We start from the raw sequence: 23,932 nt of genomic DNA on the forward strand, positions 1-23,932 counted from the left end.
GTGCAGATACCCGCTCCAGTCCCTACGCTGGGTTCGTCTGTGCAGAGACTGTCAGAGTGGAAGTGCTGGCGGTGTGGCCGGTGGATTTTCAGGAGCCAGAGGAAGTGCCGTGCTGTTTTCCACAGCAGCACGATTGCAGTTGTCCGCATGCCTGCCGCACGGTTGTGTCTGTTGTTCCCGACGAGTGTGAGGCTGTATCCCGTTGTGGTTTTGGTGTGCATTTCCCTGCTCTGTGCATGAGCTGTGAGTTACATTCTGTCCATCTCTGGGTACGCATTTGCAGGAGTTTCTTGAGGCTGTAAACCTGGGGTGCCGGGCTGTGCGGTGTGTACCTGGGTAATCTGGGTAATTCTCCAGTCCCCAGGGCCACCCACGCATCCAGCGAATCTCCGGAAGGGTACATGGTGCTCGGCCTGTAGTTTTCCTCAGATCTGCAGGGTCTCGGGGATGCAGCCGGGGGGAGACTCCACGCACAGGGGACACGCAGCACACTCTCCCCCACCAGAAAACACGCGGCTGCCTGTGGGAGAGGTGTGTGCGCGGGGAGCCCGTCGGACCCTCGGTGCCCGGGGCTGCCTCGGGCGCAGCCACAGCGCCAACTCCAGAGAGAGCCGGTGGACTTTCCTCGTAAGCCACCCGTCTGCACGGACGCCACCGGGGGGAGGGGGGCGGCCTGGGGGTCCCGGGCGCTCAGTGGGGCCCGCGGTACAGTAGCGCTTTCCTGAGCGTGTGCACAAGCGGCTGCTGCAGACACGTTCCCAGTGTCGCATGAACGTGGGTGCCCACAGGCACTGCAGGTTGTCCGGTTCTTTCCTGTCGTCAGCGGGACACAAACTAGTGTGTAATGCCGTCATTACAGCGGCTTGAATTCGCTTCTCTCCCATCTCTCACGAGGTGCTCTCGTCTGAGCCCTCGTCTTCTGCCCCATTTTCCACCAAGCTGTCTTTTCCTTACGGGTTTGTAGGCATTCTTACTCCTGGATGCTCGTCCTTTGTCATTTTAGTGCGTTGCACTTTGTCCCAATCTCCTGGGTTTTTTTGTTTCACTTCCTTTAATAATGGTCTATTTTACTGCAGTCAAATGTATCAGCTCCTTGTTTTCAGACTTCGCATTTTTGTGTTCTGTGTCCGCTCTGCGTCTGGGTCTGTCGGTTCTCTTCTGTTGGTCACACCGCCCACCCTGGGCGAGCGTCACTCCGCTGTCTGAGGGAATACGTCCAGGCCTGTTGGTCCTACTGTTGTTCTTTGGGTATGTTTTGAATTCTCAGCTTGTCCGGTCCCAGGGGAGACACTGTCAGGATTTTAAACACTGTGTGGAAGCATCGTCGAGACCAGATGGTCCACTCCATTCACTCTCTGTGTTTCATCTGTTTTCTCTAAAGACCTGGTTTCTAGAGCAGTGTTCTAGGTTCACAGCAAGATTGAGAGGAAGGTACAGAGATTGCCGCTGTGCCCCGTCCCTCCTGCTGCAGCCTCCCCCACTCTCAGTGGCCTCCCCACCTGGCCCGTTGGTTACAATGGATGAAACTGCACGGACACAGCGTCCTCACCCAGAGCCCATGGTTGACCTTGGGTCCTCTCTTGGGGGTACGTTCTGTGGGTGTAGACAGATGTGTCATGATATCTCCCTACCCCTACCGTCTCATGCAGAGTAGTCTCCCAGCCCTAAGCATCCTTTGTGCTCTGCCTGTTCATCCCTCCCTCCCCGCAGCCCCCAGAGACCACCGATTTTTTGCTGCCTCCATGGTTTTCCCTTTCCAGAATGTGACAGAGTTGGAATCCTATAGTATGGGGCCTTCTCAAGTTGGCTTTTGTCACTAAATATACATTTTAGGGTCTTCCATGTCTTCTCATGGCTTGATAGCTCCTTTCCCTTCAGTTCTAGGTAATACTCCATCATCTGGGGGGACCGCAGCTCACTCATTGTTCCATGTGCTGAAGTGCGTCTTTGTTGCTTCCAAGTTCAGGCAGTTGTGAAGAAGCTGCTGGGATCATCCTTGTGCAGGTTTTCGTGTGGACAGAAGTTTTTGGCTCCTTTGGGTAAATGCCAAGGAGCATGACTGCTGGGTCATATAGTAAGAGTATGTGTCGTTTTGTAAGAAACCACGCACCGTCTTCCAGAGCAGCCGCACCGTGTTGCATTCTCCCCGGCAGTGATGGGCGTTCCTTTGGTTGTGGGTTTCCCCGGCGTCAGGTGTTTTGTCGGTGTTTGTATTTGGGCCATCCTGACAGATGTGTGGTGCTGTCTTACAGTTGTGGTTTGCGCTTCCCGCAGACACTGGGGGTGGAGCATCTGCTCATGTGCCTCTCTGCTGTCTGTGTGTCTTGGGTGTGCTGCCTGTTCAGGTCATTGGCCCATTTTTTATCAGGTGGTTTGTTTTCTTACTGTTGAGTTTGTATTTTTTGGACAATGGTCCTTGATCAGATATGTCTTTGGCAAGTGTTTTCTCCCAGTCTGTAGCTCGTCTTGTTTTCTTGAATCTTTCCCAGAGCAAAAATTTTTAATTTTGATGAAGTCCAGCACGCCACCTCTTCCTCTTGTGCATCGTGCTGTCCACATTGTAGCGGAGAAGCCGTCGGCACACATGAGCTCACGGAGGTTTGCTCCTAGGTGATCTTCTAGTTTTCTAGTTTTGCATTTCACTCTTAGGTCTGTGATCCACTTTGAGTCATGCTCCGGAAGGTGAAGACATCGGGTCTGGATGCATTGTTCTGCACGTGGACGTCCAGTTGTTCTGGCACCTCTTGTTGACAGAGCCTATTTGTTTTCTCTACTGAGTGGTCTCTGTTCGTCTGTCACGGACCGGGGGCTCTGTTTGTGTGGGTCTGTTTCTGGGCTCTCTCTTCTGTGCCCTTGATCTGTTTGTCTTTTCTTTTGCCAACACCACACTGTCCTGATGACTAGTTTTGTAGGACGCCTTGAAGTCAGTGTCAGTCCTCCAACTTTGTTCTTCTGCAGTATCGAGTTGGCTCTTTTGGGTCTCTGCCTTCATAGAAACTGAGAATCCACTTGTTGACGTCACTGGAATACTGTGCTGGGATTTCGACTGGGATTGCCCTGGATCCACGGATCACGTTGGGAAGAACTGACATCTTGACAATGTTGAGTCTCCTGTTTGTGAAAATGAAATAGCTTTCCGTTGACTTAGTTCTTCCTTGATTTCTTTCATCAGAGTTTTGTAGTTTTTCTCATGTAGATCTTGCACATGTTTTATTAGATTTATACCTAAGGGTTTCATCTTGGGGCGTGCTCGTGTAAATGTTTCTTGGTCAGATTCCCCTTGTTATCTGTTGGCATACGGTCTTACATCTTCCTGCCCAGTGAGTATGCCTTTCGTTTCCTTTTCTTGTCTTACTGCATGAGCAAGCACGTCCAGTGTGAGGTGGGAAAGGGGTGGCTAGAGGGAACGTCCTTGCCTCGTTCGGGGTCTTAATGGGAAAAAGCTAGTTTCTCACCATGAAGCATGATGTTAGCTGTAGGACTTCTATAGATATTCTTTATCAAGTTGAGGAAGTTCACCTCTATTCCTAGTTTACTGAGAGTTTTTATCACGAACGGGTATTGGATTTTGTCATGTGCTCTTTTTTGCATCTATGTGATTATGGCATTTTATTTTTTTAGTCTGTTGATGTAATGATTTACATTAATTGATTTTATACTGTTGAACCAGCCTCGCATACCTGTGATAAATCCCTCTTGGCCATGGTATATAATTCTTTTCGGACTTTTGTGGATTTAATTTGCCAGTATATTGTTAAGGATTTTTGCATCTATGTTAATGAGAGATATTGGTCTGTAGTTTTCTGTTCTTGTAATGGCTCTAATGTTTTTGTTTTTGGTATTAGGGTAATGCTGTCCTCCTAGAATGAGTTGGTAGTCCCTCTGCTTCTGTCTTCTGAAAAACTAAAAAAACTAATTTATTCCTTAAATGTTTGGTAAAATTCACCAGTGAACCCCTCTGGGCCAGGTGATTTCTGTTTTGGAAAGTTATAAATGATTGTTTAAATATCTTTAATAGCTCCTGGGCTTGTTCAGACTGTTTGTATTATCTTGCGTGAGTTTTGGTACCTTGTGTCTTTCAAGGAATTGGTCCGTTAATCCAGGTTAGCATACTTGGGGGCACAAAGTTATGTGTAGTATTTGTTTATTATGATTTAAGTTCCGTGAGGTCTGTAGTGATGTCCCTCTTTCGTTTTGGGTATTAGTATTTTGGCCTCTCTCCTTTTTCTTAGGTAGCCTGGCTAGAGGCTCAACAATTTTATTCATTTTCTCAAAGAACCAGTTACTGGTTTTGTTGATTTTTCTCTATTGATTTTTTGTTTTCTGCTTTAATTTTTATTATTTCTTTTCTTCCATTTTGGATTTAACTTGTTCTTATTTTTCTAGTTTCTTAAGGTGGAAGCTTAGATGATTGATTTTAGACCTTTTTTCTAATCTTTGCACCCAATGTTACAGACTTCTTCTAAGCACTGCTTTTCCTGCATCTCACAAATTTGTTTTCATTTTCATTTAGTTCAGAAATTCTTAATTTTTTCTCAAGGCACCTGCTTTGACCCGTTTATTCTTTGGAAGCATGTTGTTTGATGTCCATGCATTGTAGGGACTCTCCAGTTCTCTCTCTTACTGATTTCTAGTTCAGTTCCACGGTGGTCCAAGAGCAGACACAATGTATGATTTCTGTTCTTTTGAATTTGTTCAGGCGTGTTGTATGGCCCAGCCTGTGGTCTGCGTTGGTGAACATTCCATGTGAGCTTGAGAAGAATGTGTGTTCTGCCGCTGTTGGACCAGGTGGTCTATAGATGTCCATCAGACCCAGCTGACTGAGGGTGCAGTTGGGGTCAACTGTGTCCTTACTGATCTCCTGCCTGCTGGGTCTGGCCACGCCCGAGGGAAGGGTATTGAAGCCCCCAACTACCTTCACGGATTCATCTGTTTCTCCTTACAGTTCTGTTCGCTTTTGTCTCGTGTAGTTTGATGCCCTGCTGTTGAGCCCATGCACTGGAAGCACCGCCGTCTTGGAGAACTGACCCCTTTGTTCCGCCAAGCTCTTCTTTATCCCTGATGACTCTTCTCACTTTGAAGTCTGCTCTGTGTGAAACCAGCTACTCCTGCTTTATTTCGATTCGTGATAGCATGGTACATTTGTCTCTGTCCATCTACTTTTAATCTATACGTTTGATCTGCCTGACTCTTTGATTTGGTGCATTTAGACCACTGACATTCCCAGTGGCACGGAGACAGCTGGATTCCTAACCTCTGTGTGTATTGTTCTCTATTTACCGCCCGTGTTCCTTGTTCCCGTTTACATCTTCCACTCCATTTCTGTCTTTGGTGGTTTGGATTGAGCATTTCACATGGTTCCACTTTCTCTCCTCTTATGGCACATCAGTTATACTTTTGGAGTTTTTTTTTAGCATTTGTTCTAGAGTTTGCAATATACACTCACAGCGAATTTCAGTCCACTTTCAAAGATGCTTTACTGCGTGGTCCTGGGGTGCTTCACAATAACAGAGGGATCTAGTCCTGCTTCCTGTCCTCATGTTGTTGCTGTTGTTCGTCTTACCTGTCTGTAAACTCAGGGCGGGGGGGCTGTGTGTGAATAAGGTGTGTGTATAAGTATGCAGATTGATCCGTTCCTCCTATTAACCGTTTTGAACAAACTGTTACCTGTTAGATCGATGAAGAAAAACTAGAAGTTTTGGGGCGCCTGGGTCGCTCAGCCGGGTGATCATCTGACTCTTGGTTTCAGCTCAGGTCATGGTCTCAAGGTCATGAGCTCGAGCCCCGCAATGGGCTCCACGCTCAGCAGGGAGTCTGCTTGAGGTTCTGTCTCTCTCCCTCTGCCCCTCCACATTCACATTCACACATACTCTCTCTCCCTCTCTCAATACATAAATACTTTCTTTAAAAAAGGAAAAACAAAAGTTTTCATTTTACTTTTGCGTCTTCTTTCCAATGCTCTCCCTCACTGTGCAGACCCAAGTTGCTGACCTCTATTGTTTTTGTTCTCTCTAAAGGACTTCTTTTCACATACCTTGCAAAGCAGGCCTACTGGCAACAAGTTCCGTCAATTTTTGTTTGCCTGAGAGCCTTTGTTTCCCTTTGCTTTTGAAGGATAAGCTTGCAGGGTCCAGAGTTCTAGGGTGGCGAGTGTTTCCTCTCGACACTGAAGCATCCCCTACGTCTGTTGCTGATAAGCTTTGTGAGGACGGATCGGGTGCAGTTCTAATCTTGTTCCCCTATGGGCAAGGTGCTTGTCCTCGGACTCCTTTTGGGATTTTCTGCAGCTTGCCTGTGGATTGTCTGGGTGTCCTGTCCTGCCCGAGGTTCCCTGAGCTTCCTGTGTCTCTGGTTCAGGGTCTTCTGGGAGCGGGGGGCTCTCATTCAGTGGGGTTCATATGCCTCTCTGCTCCTTCCTCCTCCTGTCCCTCTATTGTCCCCACGAGCACCTGTTATTCTTTTGTGCTTATGTCGTGGTCCTTGGCCATTCTGCTGAGTTTCTTTCGGTGTCTGAACGCGGGCCGTCCGCTGGGTCTCGTTGGGTCCCTGAGGAGGTGGGCCGTCTGCTTTCCCATTTGGGAGGTTTCTCTTCAGCTGACCTCAGGCTCCGAGATTCTTCTGTCAGCTGCGTCCACGCTATGGATGACCCCATTGAAGACGTTCTTCATTTCCGTCCCAGTGTCGTCGATCTCTGGCGTCTCTTTCCTGTTTTCTTAGGACTTCTGTCTGCTCACCTTGCCCGTCTGTTCTTGCCCGCGGTCGGCCTGATGCAGTGTGGCCCCGAGCGGGCTCATCCTGGTTGTTCCAGACCCCTGGGCTGAGAGCCGCGGGGTCCCTGCCGCATCTGGCTCTGCCGCTGCTCTGCGCCTTCAGATTGTTCTTTGCCTTGTTGTTTATTCTCAGTAGCCAGATGTGAGGTACTGAGCAGAAGGGTGTGCGGTGGCCAGGCTTGGGGGTGGCCCGCGTGCCGTGTGTGGGACTCAGTCTTCAGGGTGTCACGCCTCTGGACTGAGCGTCCTTGAGGGTCCCCCACGCCGCTCACCAGCCCAGAAGCAGTTAGCAGGGCTGTTCTACCTGGGGGCTGTTGGTGGCAATGCCCTAGCTGCCCCTTCCCTGTCAGCGTCGTGCGTACAAATGTACCCACGCGCATGTCCTCACTGTGTCTTCCACATCCACTTTCCCTGCACTCTCTCCCTCTGCCCCTTCTTTGACCTCTCGCCCCCGCAGGTGGGCCACAGACTGCCTGCCTGTCCTCACGTCCCTCACTACTCCGGTGCACATGCTGGAAACCCCGGGTTCCTCCAGAGCCAGACCTCAGGGTCCCCCCAGCCTGCAAGGCTCAGGCCGCGGCCGTGACACATCATATCACAGGTGGACATTTCTCCGAGGTGACACGGGTGCTGCGGTGACAGGACAGGTCCGTACCAGCACTGCACTGTTGTGGTGCGTGACATGGGGCTGGCATCTTCGCTGGATGGCCCCTGACTATCGGGGCGCCATGGCCTTGACACCTCCCTCTGGGAGGGCGCTCCACCCCTCACCTGACGCATCTCCAGCGTCCTGGCCATGGACGCCCTGCTGCACACTGGCAGCAGCGAGCTCTCTGAACGTGCCTGGCAGCCTCCCATCCACGGTCCGGTGTTCGTTTCAGTGCTGAGCCGCTCACAGGCGCGTCGTGGTCTCGCGGGGACGGCAGCCCCTTGGGGAGCAGGGCTCTGCGTCGCACACCTTGAGTTCGAGGCTGCAATTAACGCAGACCGATGACACGAGGATGGTCCTGTTAAAACGCGAACACACGTGTGGACGTTCGCTTTCCTTCTCCTCAGGCGCTGTTGGCAGAAGCGAAGGACTTGCTCTCTGACTGGCTGGACTGCGCCCTCGGCAGTGAGGTCACTGACAATTCTATCTTCTCCCAACTGCCCAAGTTCTGGGAAGAGGAATTCCACAGAGACATGGAGGCCCTGAACGTAAGTGCGGCCGCCGAGCCTGTGCTTGCTCTCTGTGCCCCGGCGCCCGAACGGCCTCACACCGGCCAGGCCGTCTTCCTAATCGCACGCCGAGTGCAGTTAAGTGAGAGCCGAGGGCACGGGGGCTTCTCGGCCAGCCCTTAGCACTGCTGCTTCTGCTGCTTTCCTGGGGCGCGCTCGTCTGAGGCCAGCGTTTCAGGCGGAAGAACTGGGACCTTCTCTGGCCATCCACAGGTTCTCCCTCCAGACGTCTTAACCCGAGTTAGCGAGTATGTGCCGGAGATCGTGAACTTTGTCCAGAAGATTGTGGACAATGGCTACGGGTGAGCTGAGGGCCCTTGTCAGGCCGGGGTACCGTTCAGGGGAAGGTTTGCCAAGGAAGGCAGCTCTCTGTCTCTGAGAGGCGATGTGGAGCAGGGAAGCCAGTGGGAGTGTGGGCGCTTGGCGCTGCCGTCAGCAAGTCCATACGCCGGGCGGCTGAAGCAGCAGAAACGGATTTGCTCACAGCTCCACATGGCACATGTCTGTGGCTGCCAGCATGCCCGCGGGGCGGGTTCCTCTGAGGGCCTGGAGGGAAGGCTCTGTCCTGGCCCCTCCCCTTGGCTTGCAAACGGTGGCCGTCCCGTGGACTTCTCACATGTGTCACTCTGCACGTGGGCTGCGTGGGCTGCTTTTGTGTCCCCATGTCCTCCTCCTATGCAGACAGCTGCATACGAGTCACGCTGGTTTAGGGCTCACCCTGATGACCTTGCTTTAGTTCTCGGAAGACCCTGTCTCCAAGTACACTCCTGTTGGGAGGTGCTGGCGGCTAGGACCGTACGGACGGATCTGGGGAGGACATGGTCGAGCCCGTGACCTGCCCGTAGCAGCACGCCTTTGCACGCTGACTTCCCAGCAGGCCTCTTTGCTCCGTGCCGCTGGGCCCGCAGCTTCAGGGTTGTGTAAGAGAGCTCTCGGGCTTTCCTTGGTGTTGGCCACCATCGAACAAGTGTTCAGCCGTGCAGGTGTCATCTCTTTGTTCAAGGCAGCAAGGAAGAGCAAGAGGGTGGTGCTGGCTGTGCCCAGCCTGCCCCCAGAGCCCCCAGCAGACTTGGTGGTGCAGCCCGGGGCCTGGGGCCAGCCCCGCCAGGTGGGCCTCGGGCTGTGGCCACGACGCGGGTGCTGTAGGGGGCACCCGCCTGCCGTCCACCCGGGTGCCCACAGCTTAGACCGTGAGCACGGGGCTTTGCCTGGTGAGTGTGGACCTGCCAGGTGTCTGGAGGTGTCGGCCTCGCCGTGTGGGCGGTGAGAGCGCGTGTTCTCAAGTCACCCCCCGGGGCAAGTGTGTTCCCTCAGGGCCCTTCACCGGCTGTGGTTCCACACTCTCCGCCACAGCCCTGGTCTCTGGTCCTCGCACGAAGGGACATGTGTCCAGAGTGAGCACGGTGAGAAATCACCAAGAAATGGATGCATAAACGGAAACGTGGTGTAAACCACGCACGGCTCCTGTTCGCGGCGCCCCAGCTCTCAGAGATTGCTTCCCGCCTCGTGGGGCAGACGAGTGTCCACTGAACAAGGCGCAAAGTGTGGCGCTCCTGGCGTGGGCCCGGAGCAGCACGGGTTCTCCGGAAGTGACCGCGCCTCCTCTCTCTGCCCCACTCAACACGATCACTCAGGGCAACACGAGGTTGTGTGCCAAGCTGAGTGCCGTGGGCTAGGCCAGGCTGGGAGAAGGCCGATCGTTCCGGGCTGGAATAATCCAGAGTGTCCTGGGGGGCAGAGAGCCTTGGCTGGGCAGGTGGGTAGAACGTAGCCAGAGGGCCTGGTGGGACCGTGCCATCACCGAGGCGAGGACCCCGGCAGGAGCTACAGAGTTACAGGACACGAGGCAGAGGGTCTGCAGAGGGACCCGCTGCCTGGCGAGCAAGGAGTTGGCCTCCATGGTGTGAAGTGTCCTTGTCAGTCCTGCTCAGCCTGCATAGAGGCCGTGGTTGTGAGTCGCCACGTCATGGGGCCGCTAAGTGGCTGAGCCAGCCCTGGGCACGGAGGGCAGAGCAGATGGCCCGTGTAGCCCTTGGCTCTTTGGGTCGTCCTCCTGTGAGGGGCTTTGTTCTGTCTTTGGATCTGTCCCCCTTTCCCACAACCTCGTTCTTACTTTTCAGCTATGCCTCAAATGGGTCCGTGTACTTTGATACAGCGAAGTTTGCTTCCAGCGAGAGACACTCCTATGGGAAGCTGGTGCCCGAGGCTGTTGGGGACCAGAAAGCCCTTCAGGAAGGGGAAGGTAAACTAAGCCGGGTGATGGGGGCGGGGGGTGTTTCCAGCCTGGGCAGTGCGGCCTCTCCCCCTTCCCCAGCCCCAGCCATGCCCCTGGGCGCCTGGGAGCCCTGCCTTGTTCCCTTGGGATTTTAGAGAAGCAAAAAAGCGAGTGTATCCAACAGGATCTTGAAAGCACAGCAGACCTTGGGCCCAGGTCCACAGGGCTGCTGTTTGTTGCGCCGAGAGCACCTGTGGGTCAGGGTGGGATGTTCTGTGCGCCAGTGCGTCAGACCCCCGGTGCCGGTGTGTTAGCAATATGCCTGTTGTGACCTGCTGAACGAGGGCACGAAAGCCGCCCACACAGGGGCGGCAGGCAGCCCCCTTGGCAGCTGAGTTCCCGCTTTGGGGAAATGAAAACCCCAGGGCCATTTCGATTGAAGGCAGAGTTTCAGTACCCCCACACAGAGGAAGTGGAGTCCCAAGATGTGCTCCTTACAAGTTCCAGAACGGGCGCCGTGAGTGGGGGAGCAGGCACCTGTTCTTACAGAGCACTTGTGGCGGCGCTCGCTGTCTGCCACGGGCTCAACTCTGCACGGTTACTTTGGAAGGTGCCCCGGGACAAGCCAGGCAGGAACTTGGGGCAGGTCCTGTGTGAACATCTCAGTTCTGGGTGTGAGTGCGGTGGGGGGGGATGTCACACCGTAGGGTCCTGTGTGAATGTCCCGGTTCTGGGTGTGAGTGCGGGGGGGATTGTCACACCGTAGGGTCCTGTGTGAACGTCCCAGTTCTGGGTGTGAGCTCAGGGGGGGGGTCACACCATCACATCCTGTGTGAACGTCCCGGTTCTGGGTGTGAGCAGGGGGTGTCACACTCTCATTACCCAGGCAGTACCTCATATAGCTGTTTCTCATCCCAACGAGTGACATGCATGTCCCAGCAGCCCTGTGCTCATCGTGATCTGGGTACAGCTACAGCTGACCCTTGAACGATACAGGTGTGAACTGTGTGCAGATCGTTCTCGACGAGTGCAGCTCAGTACTGCACATGGGTTCCTTCTGGTTTTCTCCGTGACCTCTTCTTTAGCTCATGTTCTGGTTACAACAGTGTGTGATACGTGTCGTGTGTGCGGTATGTTCCGTGTGCTGCTCCCGCCGTCGGTGGGGCTCAAGCCAGCAGTGGGCTGTTCGTGGTTTCAGTTGGGGAGGGGTCAGCCCCGCCAGCCCCTGCCCGGCGTTGTTCAAGAAGAGTCACCTGTATTAAATGTAGACAAGAGACTTCCTCTGGACTAGGCCAAATTAGGTTCGTCTTTCATGATGTTCTCTCCACCCTTAGACTTTGAGGGACTCTGGGACAGACCACAGAAGCTGCAGTCTTGGGGTGCAGGGGTGGGTCTCACGTGGCCGGGGCATGTGCTGTTTACCCTCCAGTGTTCCTATAAGGCAATTTGGCCATAAAAATGTTTGTACTTTTTGATCAAGTACTTTCATCTTTGGGGCTCTGTTAAGAGAGTTCAGAACCTCACACAAGACCGCGCAGAGACGTGGAGAAGTGATAGACTAAGGTGGTTCAGTAGCATCAGTACCAGACCCCGGGGCATCGGAGGCATTTGTCAGAGTAGAGGAGGCGTCTCCTCTGAGGGCAGTCGGGGGCTTGTGTGGGCGGCAGCACGGCCAGCCCTGGGAGGCAGACACACCTGCCTCCGTGGGGGGAGGCGCCATGCATGGCCCACAAGCTGGTGGCATAGCCAGACTGAGGGTCACAAGACCCACAAGGATTGGGGTACACAGGAAGCAGGGCACTGTGTAGCAGATCGGGACTTGACAGCACAAATTCGGGCAGGGCCCCTCACTTATGCTCACACAGGACCCGCACTGGCCGTGGAGGAAGTCTCCGTGGTTCCCCAGCAGTTGCTTGTCACGCAGCCCGCGTCGTCTGCCCATGACACACTGAGCCAGATGACACACTGAGCCGGGTACCGGCACTAAAGGGACACGGATAGGGGACACACCCGTTGACCGTCACTGTTGAGTGACACCACGGGGGACACTGTGGCGTGGCACAACCTGCCACTTAGGGCAGCCTGTGGTTTGAATTAGTAGTTAACAAAGATGTAAGATGGGTGGGGTGAGCTGCCAGAAAGCTTGTGAAGGCGCAGTGGGGAGAGCAGGAGATAAAGATCGGAGACAGAGAAGAACGGAAATGATGGAAGAAGTCAGCCGCTGGTTCTTTGCAAAGATGAATGAAATGGAAAATCGTGTGGCAGGACTGGTGCATGAGCTCCGACGATTCACAGATATGTCCAGACAAAACCGCACATGACTAGAGATGGTGCAGGGAGAGCGGGCTGCGCAGCACAGGGAGCGCGGACTCGGGGCGGCCGGCGGGGGGGCCACGGGGAGTCCCCCTCCAGTCAGGGGGAAGGAGAGCTTCAGAGACGGGAATGCGTGCGCAGCTGTACGGTAAACCTCGCTGTCTGGCCGCAACTGGGTTCTTGTTCTTGTTCTTTTTTAAGTTTAGGTAATCTCTCCATCCAGTGTGGGGCTCGAACTCACGACCCGAGATCGAGTCTTGCTCTTCTGACTAAGCCAGCCGGGCCCCCCTGGAGTTCTTAAATATCGCTTGTTCTTGGACCTTTTTCTTCCAGACTGATTTTAGAATTGCTTTGCATTCCCGGGACGAGAATAGTAGAATCCAACAGCAAGTACAAAGGGACGAAGAGGGACATGCCCTCCTTTGGGGACAGTCCCGTTTCCAGGGCGGTGTGACCCCTAGCACGAGGTCCTCACTGCAGGGACGCTGGAGTGCGGGGACTCTAGTAGAGACGGGGGCCTGGAGCCGTCTCAAGACTCCTGACGTATGTGGGGTCACGGGGGTCGCCTCTAGGGAGGGAGATGAGAAGTGACAGCAGGGGAGCAGAAGGGATTGTGTGACTCACTCTCACTGAAAGAATCTAGAGCAAATAGCCGGTACCACCAAAGTGACGTGTGTCAAAGAGTGGCAAACGGGCCGTGTGTGGAAGAGGGTCCTCTTGGCTCTGTTGCGGAATTTCTCAAAACAGAATTATAAGTCAGATATATTCATGAGTAGCTGCGTTCATAATAGTGGAAATTATCTGCCACACATAGCGTGGCTAAAGGATGTCATGGCACCACATGAAACTGTGTCTGCATCATTGGTGCGACGTGGTGACCTGCTCGCGAGAGGTTGGCACGGGCACAGGTGGAGTGTGTCCTGCTGCTTGGGTAGGTCTGGTTAGTACCCCGGACGGCTAACAGCAAGCATCCCTTCCCTTCGTTTATGATCGTGGCATTTTTTCCTGGTTCTTTCTCATATTTTCCATGTATCCTACTTGGTGCACCCGTGTTGTAGCCGTGAGGTCTGTTGGAAAAACGTCCTCAGCATGCTCTCCCTCTGACTGCTGCCAGGGCGGCTTCGCGGTTGCCTGACTCCGCGCTTGAAAGGTGACCGTCCTTGAGGTCGGGCTGCATTTGCAAACCTGGACACTAGGCGGAGTCTGTCGTTCCTATTCCGGAGTTGTCCACGAGGGGGCGACAGCACGCAGGGAAAGTCGCATTGAGGCCACGCACCGGGGATGCCACTGAAGGCCTTGGCTCTGCCCCCACTCACCCGGTTGCCGCGTGAAGGGGACTGACTGCTGGTGTTCATTTTCACGGCCGCTAATGCGCTCCACAGGTCCTGCTATGTGGTCCAGAGAGTCTCCTACCGTGACTGGTGATCGTGCCCTCCTTTCCCATCGCTCCCGCCCAACACAGGCCGGTCCAGCCCCGACTGGCCGTGTCTGCTTTCCGGGGGGCCCTCGTCCGGGAGCCCTACTTGCCCAGGAGGAGCAGGCATGTCCTGATCTGCTGCATCCAGGGCCGCAGGGCCACACCCAGCAGGAGCCACTGGTCCTCAGACACTGGGAGCCGTGCAGCCTGCTGGCATGAGACCCCACCCATGAGAGCTGCCACCGTCCTGTGGCCTCACCCCTCAGCCCCGAGCGCCGTGGCTTACCCCAACCCGGGCCGTGGCTGCGGGGGGTGTGGGGGAGAGGGCCGTCCGGGGAACCGGCAGGTGTGGTTCAGGCCCGGGGAGTTGGAGTTTATACGTGGTTTCATACACGATGTTCTGGGGCGGCACTGACACCCGGTCGTAGTGAAGCCGCGGGCTGACCAAGGAAGTAAGTGGAAATTTGAAGTGTTGGCCAGTAGCCCCCAGAGGCGGCCTTGCAGTGACACAGTTCTGTCCGCCAGGCAGCACTGGGTGACCTGCTTCCTCGTGTCCACAGGTGACCTGAGCATCTCGGCAGACCGCCTGAGTGAGAAGCGGTCCCCCAATGACTTCGCCCTGTGGAAAGCCTCCAAGCCAGGCGAGCCGTCCTGGCCGTGCCCGTGGGGAAAGGTGTGCTCCCGGGAAGGCGCGGGGCTGCACTGGTGGGCGCACCCTCGCTGCCACGGCACCTGTCTGCCCTGTCCTGGGAACCCAGACGCCAAAGAGCCTCGTGGGCCTTTGGGCACGTGACTTCCCTTCCGGGACTCTGCCCGTGTGCAGCCAGGGTGCGGGTGGATGGACTGCCTCTGAGCCCCCGTGTCCTCGTGGTCCCCGCTGCTGGAGGCGAGTCCACCCTCTAACGTTCCCTGTGACAACGGTGCCGCTGGCCCAGAGCCGGGGGGAGGGGGTCTTGGCACCTGCCTCTGGTCCAGGGCTGGGCGGTTCTGGGGGTGACGTGAGCCTCAGCCCCGCCTCGGCCTGCAGCATGTGCTGGGACCTTGACAGCAGGGGCTCCCCTGAGTTGTTCACGTTGGAACATAACGTCTGTTCCCATAAGGCCCAGAGGTTTTGAAGGTCATGAACACGGGGCAGTTGAAGGCCTGGACCGAACGTAGGCCGGTCGGTTACGGGCTTGTTTGCGTCTCTAGGGGCGTCCGGGATGGCACATCGAATGCTCTGCCATGGCGGGCACTCTTCTGGGAGCCTCGATGGACATCCACGGAGGGGGCTTCGACCTCCGCTTCCCCCACCACGACAACGAGCTGGCCCAGTCAGAGGTAGGCAGAGGCTGGGGTCGCTGGGTCACTGTGTCCTCTGGCGGGGGCTCTCGAGTTCCCTCCATCGTAGCGCAAGCAGCCGGGGCACTGTCAGCGAGGTGCTGAACACAGCCTGACGCCCACATCAGGGTCTCGCTGGTGGGATTTGAACCCTCATTGTTCGGTCTGATTTCCCGCACGAACAGCCTGAGCACTGGCAGGAGACAGGCCTGGATCGGACCCGGCCGTTGCCTCTCGGCTCACTGGTCCAGGGTCATCCCTCTGAGCCCCAGTGGCCCCAGCTCGAGGAGGGAGCCCCCTTTTCTGCGTCACCGGGTGAACAAAGTGCCCGCGGAGCGCCCCGCCAGCAGAGGTGCCTTGTGGTGCCCCGACCTCGCCCTCTCGCCCCTTCCCGAGCAGGCCTACTTTGAGAACGACTGCTGGGTCCGCTACTTCCTGCACACGGGCCACCTGACCATCGCCGGCTGCAAGATGTCCAAGTCACTCAAAAACTTCATCACCATTAAAGACGCCCTGAAGAAGCACTCAGGTAAGCCTGAGCACCCCCCAAAGACCCAAACGTCCCTCTTCGTGGAGGCGCGGTGGAGGTGGCGGCGGCTGCTCGGGAGGCTGAGGTGACCGTGGTGCTGTCTCCTGCTCCAGCACGGCAGCTGCGGCTGGCCTTCCTCATGCACTCCTGGAAGGACACGCTGGATTACTCGAGCAACACCATGGAGTCGGCCCTGCAGTACGAGAAGTTCATGAACGTAAGCACCCCCCACCCCGCCTTTGCTGCAGCGGGATCATTCCCACTCCGTGTCTGCTGATGGGGAATGGGGCGCAGGTGGCAGCAGCTCTACTCTCGGGGGCAGTTGGCACTGCACCTCTTTGCTGATGCCCCTGGTGATCTGCTAGCGTTAGGCGCCCATGTTCCTCTCATCTCCGGGGGGCGCGTTTCCCGCACACCTGTTGGCTGAACCATATCCCAGGAAAAACCCGGAACATGTTCGCGTCTCGAAGGGGAACTTCCACTCTCTGCGGCCGCTGGTGCGGTGTCAGCGCTGTGGTTTATATGAAGGAGACGCGCGTCACCACGATAGCGTCTCTCAGATGGTGCTCGGGTGGGAAAGTCGTCTAAATGCTGTTAATCCAAATTTTCTGGCCTTAGGAGTTTTTCCTAAATGTGAAAGACATCCTTCGAGCTCCCGTTGACATAACCGGTCGGTTTGAAAAGTGGGAAGATGAAGAATCGGAACTGAACGAGAGGTAGGAGACTTCTCCCTGGGGTCTGCGAGCACGCCCGTGTTCTCGCCGCAGACCCTCCAGCGGGGAGGAGGCCGTGGCGCCGTGGCTCCCGTCTGTGCAAACCCACACCCAGAGCGTGCTGCACCTACGCGGACCACATTCCGGCCGCCGGACCGCTTGGGCACTCGTGCACTCTGTTACTGCCTGACGCTCCCATTCCTCTCGTTCAGCTTTTATGACAAGAAGGCAGCGGTTCACGAAGCCCTGTGTGACAACGTCGACACACGCACGGTCTTGGAAGAAATGAGGGCTCTGGTCAGTCGGTGCAACCTGTACATGGCAGCCCGGAAAGCCGCCAGGAGAAGGCCCAACCGGGCTCTGCTGGAAAGCATCGCTCTGTACCTCACCCACATGCTGACGGTAGGCGGCCCTCAAGCCGCGGCCCCTGTGGCGCCCTCCACGTGCACGCGGGCAGCGGGCCTCGGCCGTGACCGCGGAGGCCTCGGGTGGCACGGCAAAAGCAGGTTATAAGGCTGACACCTGCTCCCGTTCTTAGCTCCCGCTGCACTCCGTAGCGTTAGTGTGCACACGTGCCGGCTGTCCTTGCTGCGGGCGCTCTCGCCTCCCCGCCGCAGAGAAGCAGAAAGAGCGGCCGTAGGCCGAGCCCGGCGCATGCGGCGCTGCACGCTCTGCGCACCTCCGTGCTGACGGGGCCTGGCGTCCGGTCGCTGTGGGCCACCTGTCAGGACCTCTTGACACACTCATCCTGCACGTCTGTTTCTCTTCGTAGATCTTCGGGGCCATCGAGGAGGAAAGCTCCCTGGGATTCCCAGTGAGAGGACCTGGAACCAGCCTTGATGTGAGTAGAGCACCCCTCCTCACCCCTCCTCCCTCCTTGGGGGTCGCCCTGCCCCTGGGAAATGGTGCCCATGTCATGGAGTACCCTCCTGCCTTCCACGCCTGCTCCCTTCCCTTCCTCGTCCTTCTCCTGGGCCAACTCTGTGGACATTTGGAGGCCCACATTAGGTCCTACCTGCTCTGGACCTTCCAGACTGAGCCCTGGGGATCGCCTGGACCTGGCTGGGGAATTGAACCATCAGGTGTTCCTCCCATGTGTGCAGGCTGAGCCTTGCTCCCTGACCCACCGTTGGGGGTGCTTGTGCCGCTGCGTGCTGTCTGTGAGCTCAGTCCCAGGGCGGCAGGCTCTCTGGGACCAGCTTTGAGCTGCAGCCACATGGTAATGGATTCCGTGCGCTCACGTCCTTGCATGTGAGGGTTCAGGTAGCATGCCGGGCCGTGCGTCTGGTGGGGAGAAAGTTCCTCGTCTGTGGCCCACGTCGCCCTGGTTCCGTTGGTTTCTGCTCCACGGGGACCCTCCCTCGTGGCCCATCTCATTCAGGCTTGTCTCCGACACTCCTCAGGCTTAGTCTTTAACGATCTGATGAGAATGCACACGGAGGTGTTTAGATTTAACTGATTTAAAGGAAAACGGGAAGCAAAGACAGAGCGAAAAGGCAGTCTTTTTAGAGTTCTGTTTCCGGACGGTGGCCAGAGTGATGAGCCCTCTCCTGCAGGGGGAGCGTATAGCCATCTCCCCAGGAGCTGGCTTCTGAAGAGAAACCCGCTTGTGTTACAAAGCCCAGCCCGAGCTCTGGGCCCACATCCCCGGAGGCTCCGTTGGCCGAAAAGCTGGTTGGTCTAAAGGCATGAACCTTCCTCGGTGCTTCTTAGGAAATCCGCAGAGCTGCTCTGCTGTCTTGTACAAGTGATGCTTGGCATTTAGCTTCTTAGGAAAAGAGAGAAAACATTGCCTACATTAAAGGCCATCTGCTCTCGAGCTTAGAAGCAGTGCTTTCCCTGCGGTGGTTCTGTGCGGGCCTTTCCACGTGACCTCAGTGGGCCCTTTGACGGCAGCGCATGGGCATAAACAGCCGCGAGGTGACGGGGTCAAAGGGTAGGACCTGCACTTTACAGTATTTGACATTTCTGTGTCAGCTTCCAAATCTGAATTGCTTCAGGAGAGGGCAGACGAGGTTAGTGGGGTCCGCAGGACCGCTGGGGTTCCCCTCCTCCAGACAGACCCTGCAGCACGCTGGCGGAGGCCTCCGTGCCTGGTGGAGGTAAAGAGCGAAAACCCTGATGCCCGGTCCCAGTGCACGACCGCGCCACCCCAGCCTGGGTGCAGGATTGGGCCGCGAGAGGCCAGGTCACGCCAGGGCCTCGTCAGCCTAGCTGTCTTCTGTGCGTGCTGAGTATTACTTTGGTGACTAAGCTACCGAAGGACTTAATTAAGAGGCAGGGAGAGACTTTGCTTAAAAGCCTACTGGAAAAGTAGGAAAGACGTAAAGGAAAAGGTTTTATAAAATCACAGTTTCTCCAGTTTGGATTCTGTTGCCTTTGGTTGTCCTTTCTATCAGGCTTTCCGTCCCAGTTACTGCAGGTAGCTAACCGTGGCGTAGATGTGACCATGTGTGGGGGTGGTGACAGTTCTTGGAGACCGGTTCCTCTTGCACAAGCGTGTGTGTGGCCACAGGTCGGATGCAGGCACGGCCCGGCTCCGTGGTGCTGGCCTCCGCTCCTAGCCCAGGAGGGACAGTATCAGCCTCCCAGAACATAGCCCGCCCGACAGACACCCATGTTGAACAGTTTAACTGTAAAGACGGGTTTTTTTTAATAGTGCGTCTGAGCGGAGGCAAAGCCGTGCCTGTGAGCAGTTGAACAGAGCGGCTGGCAGAACTCGTCCGGCTGGGCCGGGAGGGAAGCTGTCCTCCTGTCTGTGGCCCACACTGTCCATGCGGGGACCCGCATACCCGGCGTGGACTGAGTGTTGGGGGTGCGGCGTGTCCCAGCTCTGGGGCAGCGGCCACGGCAGCAGCACCCCCCGTCCTGCCCTGCCGTGTGCTGAGCCCCATCCATAAACACAGGCCGGGTTTGTCTCTGAGCGAACCTGTTCTTTCCGCAGCTGGAGTCCACGGTCATGCCCTACCTGCAGGTGTTGTCCGAGTTCAGAGAAGGCGTCCGAAAGATCGCCCGAGAGCAAAAAGGTGAGGCTCTTCCTTGCTGGGGTTTCTCACCCTCGGCCCTTCTCTGTGGGGCCGCCCTGGCTGCCATCGGGTGTTAGCAGCACCTGTCCTGGAGCACGACATCTGCAGAGCTGCCCCCACTGACCTCATGATAGCCACCGTGTCTCTCGACCCCGGTGTCCCCCACAGGGCAGGGCAGCTGGGTGAGGGCTGAGGATGTGTGTGTGAGGCAGGGTTTCTTCACCTGTGCTGTTGGAGTGGAAAGGCAGAACAAGGCCTCTCTGAGTCCCCTGCCCTCCCATCGACACGGGGCTCATTTCCACTTTTGGTGCATCCGTAGGCCCGCCAGTGCCTGTCCTCGCTTCTGGAAGTGAGCGTGGGATGCTGGGGGAGCCGGTGCTGCCGTGACTATTCTGCTTGGGCGTGGTGGGGGACAGCTGCCTTGCACTTGAGGGGCCTCCCCTGGGGCCACGTCACAGCGCACAGCTAGCCGCCCGTCGCCGACGTTCCCGAGGTCGGTCCCTGTCGTGTGTCCTTGGAGACCTGGGGAGTGCTGTGTCATGGCAGACCACTTGGTATCAGCCGTGCAACAGAGCGCTGCGCACTGGCAGGCAGGAGCTCATGTCTCACTCTGTGCCGTCTGCGTGACCAATGAGCACGCTGAGCGCAGAACGGGCCGGGTCTGGTCTGCCGCGCTCCTCACGCGCTCGCTGTCCCGTTTGGAGCTAAGCATTTTGCAGAGTGGAAAACTGAGCACGAGAGTTCGAGCATTGCCAGGGAGGGTCATGCGGGAGCCACCTGTCACCTAATGTGCTGTGCTCCCGCCCCAGGCCTCTCTGACAGGAAGTCACATCTGGAGCTCCTCTGGCCGCCATCCCTGCAGAGCGGGTCCAGGTGGGGTGTCCCGAGGGTGGAGCGGGCAGAGGGTCCAGTGGGGCGCTCAGGGAGCCTCTGGAGGGAGCCGCACCTTGAAGATGAAAGAGCAGGCCCGGGCCTTTTCCAGGTAGGGCAGAGCAAAAGGGCAGGAGAGCCCTGAGCCCGCGAGCCCCCCAGGAGGAACCTAGATCTGACGGTGCTGTTGTGGGGAGCAGGGGGCTTTGGGCCGGGGCATTTGGACCCATTGAATAAGCATGGCCCACTCTTTCTAGCACCTGGTGTCCTCACTGTTTTAAAGCAGTTGAGAAAGCCTGATGGACTCTGCCAGACCCGTGCTGCCTCGTCCAACCACGTTGATGGCACTGGCGTCTCAGGCTCAGGTGGCCAGAGCACCTCCTTCCGACTCCCCCTGCGGCGAAGCGTCCTTCCTGGCAGGTGCTGGTGAACGAGGGCCATTGGAGGCCGTGCACAGCACGCAGGCCAGGCCAGGGGCTTGTGGAGCCCCTGAGAGCAAGTGCCCGTCCACTGGCTCGGGGAGTAGTTTGGTTTTGCTTCTCCTTGGCTTGCTTTTTCTTTCCGCTTTGTTTGTTGCTCAGGCAAAAGGACAAAGAGCCCACATTGCCGAGTCAGGATGGTGGTAGTAGTGTCTGTGCTGTACGAGCCTTGTTCACCTGCAGCGCTTTCCTGCCCTGAGGCCCAGGTGGAGTGAGGTCATCCTGCCTGATCCCATGGCCTGGGACCCGCAGACTGGGGCCCTGCAGATAGCGCGCCCTCCGTGAGCCAGAGGCCCGGGCCTGTGCACCGCGGGCTCCATAGATGGGGAAAGCCTTACGGGCTCAAGACCACGCCCCACCCAACAGCAGCAGCCGCAGATACTGAGGCTTCGTTGAGCACCTGGCTGTGACCCTGGGCTGGCCATGGAGACAGAGAGACAGAGGGAGAAGCTCAGGATAGGCCCTGGGGCCACGTGTTCAAGCAGGTTTCCCAGGTGCCTGGTGCTTGCCTAACGTAGGAGTACAACGCCGTTTCCCCGGATGCCCACAGTCTTGTGGGCCAGAGCCCAGCCCTGCCCAGGAAGGGTGTGCGTCGGGGCGTCTGACCAGGAGAGGCTTGGGAATTTGGGGAAAAGTTAGAACAGCAGGGATGCGGGTGTGGCCAGAGCTCCCCCCTCCTCTCATTTGTTTCATTTTTGGTAAAACGTGTGTAATGTATAAAACGCATCACCTATCACGAGCAGGTGCACGGCTCAGAGGCACGAAGCACATTCACATTGTCGTGTGGCCGTCCCCGCCATCCATCTCCAGAACTTTCCATCTTCCCAAACGGAGACTCTGTCCCATGAAACAGTGACCCCCACCACCTCCCCTGGTGCCAGCACCCACCGTAGACTTTCTGTCCCCCTGAGACACTGACCCCATCCCTCCCCCGGTCCCAGCGCCCACCGTCCACTCTCCGTCCCTCTGAGACACTGGCACCCATCCCTCCCCCGGCACCCACCATCCGTTCTCTGTCCCCGTGAGACACCGACCCCCATTCCTCTCCCAGTGCCCACCGTCCACTCTCCGTCCCCCTGAGACACTGACCCCCATCCCTCCCCGGCCACGGTGCCCACTGTCCACTCTATATGAATTTGACTCCCTAAGGGCCTCATACACATAGAATCCTGCAGTATTTGTCTTTTTGTGACTGGTTTCTTTCGGTCAGTGTGACTGATGGTCTCTAGGTCACATTGTGGCAGGTGTCAGAGTTTCCTTCCTCTTTAAGGCTGGGTAATATTCCACTCTGTGTAAACATCCCGTTTTGCTCATTTGCTTGTCCATGGCCTTTTGTTTCGTCTCCTGAGCCTCCCTCAGTGACCTGACGGGTCTCCCTGTTCAGTGCCCTGTCTGCTGTCCGCTCCTGTCTCCAGCCCCACCAGCAGTAGCCAGCCCTGGCGGATTCGCTCCCTCTCCATGGCCACATGCCTCTGGGTGCCTGAGCTCTGTGGACTCTGTGAGTCATGGTGCCGGCAGGGCCGGGCATGGGCCGGGCCATCTCAGCCTGCGAGGGACAGATGACCACAGGGAAACCTTCTTTTTCTAGAACATGCTACAGTTAGAGCCTCTTGGAGTCAACAGGACTGCGAGGTGCTTGTGGCTGGCACACATGGCCAGGGGCGCCCCCAGTGACCACAGCCAGGGAAGACCGTCTTCCTCTCCTGGGCACTTGCTGGCCATGAAGCTGCTTCTCTCCTTGAGAGCCGTGCCGGCGGCGGTGGCCGTGCCTTTGTGGTGTCACCCTCGGGAGCAGTTCTGCGTGTGCCCTGCTGCTTGGGGTGGCCTCTGCTGTCCCCGGTCACGCCCCCGCCCCTGGTGCAGCTTCTCCGTGAGACGGCCCAGCTCTGTCCAGGCTTGTCCCCAGGCCTCAGCTCTGTGACCAGAGCTGAGGACCTAGATGTGGCGTTGCTGCCGAGAGACTTGCGGGCGGTGAGGCGGATCCCCTCCCAGCCCCGGCCGTGGCGGCGTCCACGCGCTTGTCCTCCTTCTCCCCGCCACCCCGGATGCAAGCAAGCCCCTCTCTGTGCTCCTCTTTTGCCTTAGCTGTTGAGATCTGCATTCTTGCGTATGTTCAAGAATAGTTGCTGAATTCTGTAAACACATCAACCACTTTTCCCTTTTTTAAAAAAATGGTTTATTGAGGTGAAACTCCGAGAACCGAGAACCAGTTGTCGTTAAAGCTAACAAGTCAGCATTTCGTACGTTCACGGTGTCTCGCAACCACCAACACCTTCCGCCGTCCAGAGGAACGGCTGTGACCTCTGGGCCCCCAGCCCAGCGCCCACCGGCCTGCCTTCCGAGCCCGTGCATTGGCCTGGTGTGGACGCCCCGAGTCCGTGAGGTCTTGCAGCTCGGGACCTTCCGCGTGTGGCTTCTCACACTTCCCAGAATACTTTCACGGTACGTGGCCGGCCCCCTGTCGCGGCAGGATAGCGCCCCCCTGGCCACACACACCAGTCTGTGTCCCTCCTGCTGCTGGTGGCCATTTGGGCTATTCCCACCTCGTGGCTGTTGGGGATCGTGCTGCTCTGAGCGTGCGTGCACAGTGGTGAGTCCCATTTTCGGGGTTCGGGGTTGTCCCCATATGGGGAACCGTGGGGGTCATGGGGCAGTTGTGTGGTGATTTTCTCAAGAACCACCAAACTGTGTTCCATCGGGGTGTCTCTGCACCCTCGCCAGCGCTCGTTATTTCCTGGCTGTAGGAAAGTGACTTGTCAGTCCCGCCGCCCTGGGTGGGGGTGGGGCTGTGAAGGGGAGGGGGCGGTGGCATCTCCTCGGGGCTTTGCTCTGCGCTTCCCCGAGGGTGTGCGGTGTGTGGCCCCATTCCCTGTGCCTCATGGCCATGTGTGCCTCTTGTCTGGAGAGTTGTCCCTTCGGGCCCTGTGCCCGTGTCTTGTGGGGTCATTCGTCTGTCATTGTGAGTCGTGGGGGGTTTTTACTGTGCACACTTGGCCTGGTCAGTACGTGACTCGGGAGACGAGAAAGAGAAAGCGAGCCCCAAAGTAATCAGAAGGTTTGGA

The 23,932-nt window shown here is 56.9% G+C and overlaps 1 protein-coding gene across 4 annotated transcripts in view; it reads left to right on the forward strand.

The window, feature by feature from the left end:
• The window catches only part of CARS1 (cysteinyl-tRNA synthetase 1), a 47,774-nt gene that overhangs the window by 17,670 nt on the left and 6,172 nt on the right, over positions 1-23,932 (forward strand). For 3 of the 4 annotated variants that reach the window (XM_026482937.4, XM_026482938.4, XM_057317213.1), the window contains 11 exons: positions 7,827-7,967; positions 8,202-8,290; positions 10,109-10,230; positions 14,494-14,606; positions 15,125-15,253; positions 15,653-15,782; positions 15,896-15,999; positions 16,401-16,498; positions 16,708-16,897; positions 17,268-17,336; positions 19,440-19,521. In XM_026482937.4, coding sequence (XP_026338722.1) covers positions 7,827-7,967; positions 8,202-8,290; positions 10,109-10,230; positions 14,494-14,606; positions 15,125-15,253; positions 15,653-15,782; positions 15,896-15,999; positions 16,401-16,498; positions 16,708-16,897; positions 17,268-17,336; positions 19,440-19,521 — 1,267 coding nt within the window. Of the gene's footprint in view, positions 1-7,826; positions 7,968-8,201; positions 8,291-10,108; positions 10,231-14,493; positions 14,607-15,124; positions 15,254-15,652; positions 15,783-15,895; positions 16,000-16,400; positions 16,499-16,707; positions 16,898-17,267; positions 17,337-19,439; positions 19,522-22,285; positions 22,369-22,458; positions 23,072-23,932 lie in introns of those variants that run through there. The other variant, XM_044378374.3, reaches the window with a different exon arrangement.

This window comes from Ursus arctos, unplaced genomic scaffold, assembly GCF_023065955.2.
Source record: "Ursus arctos isolate Adak ecotype North America unplaced genomic scaffold, UrsArc2.0 scaffold_23, whole genome shotgun sequence".
In the NCBI taxonomy this organism is placed as follows: Eukaryota; Metazoa; Chordata; class Mammalia; order Carnivora; family Ursidae; genus Ursus; species Ursus arctos.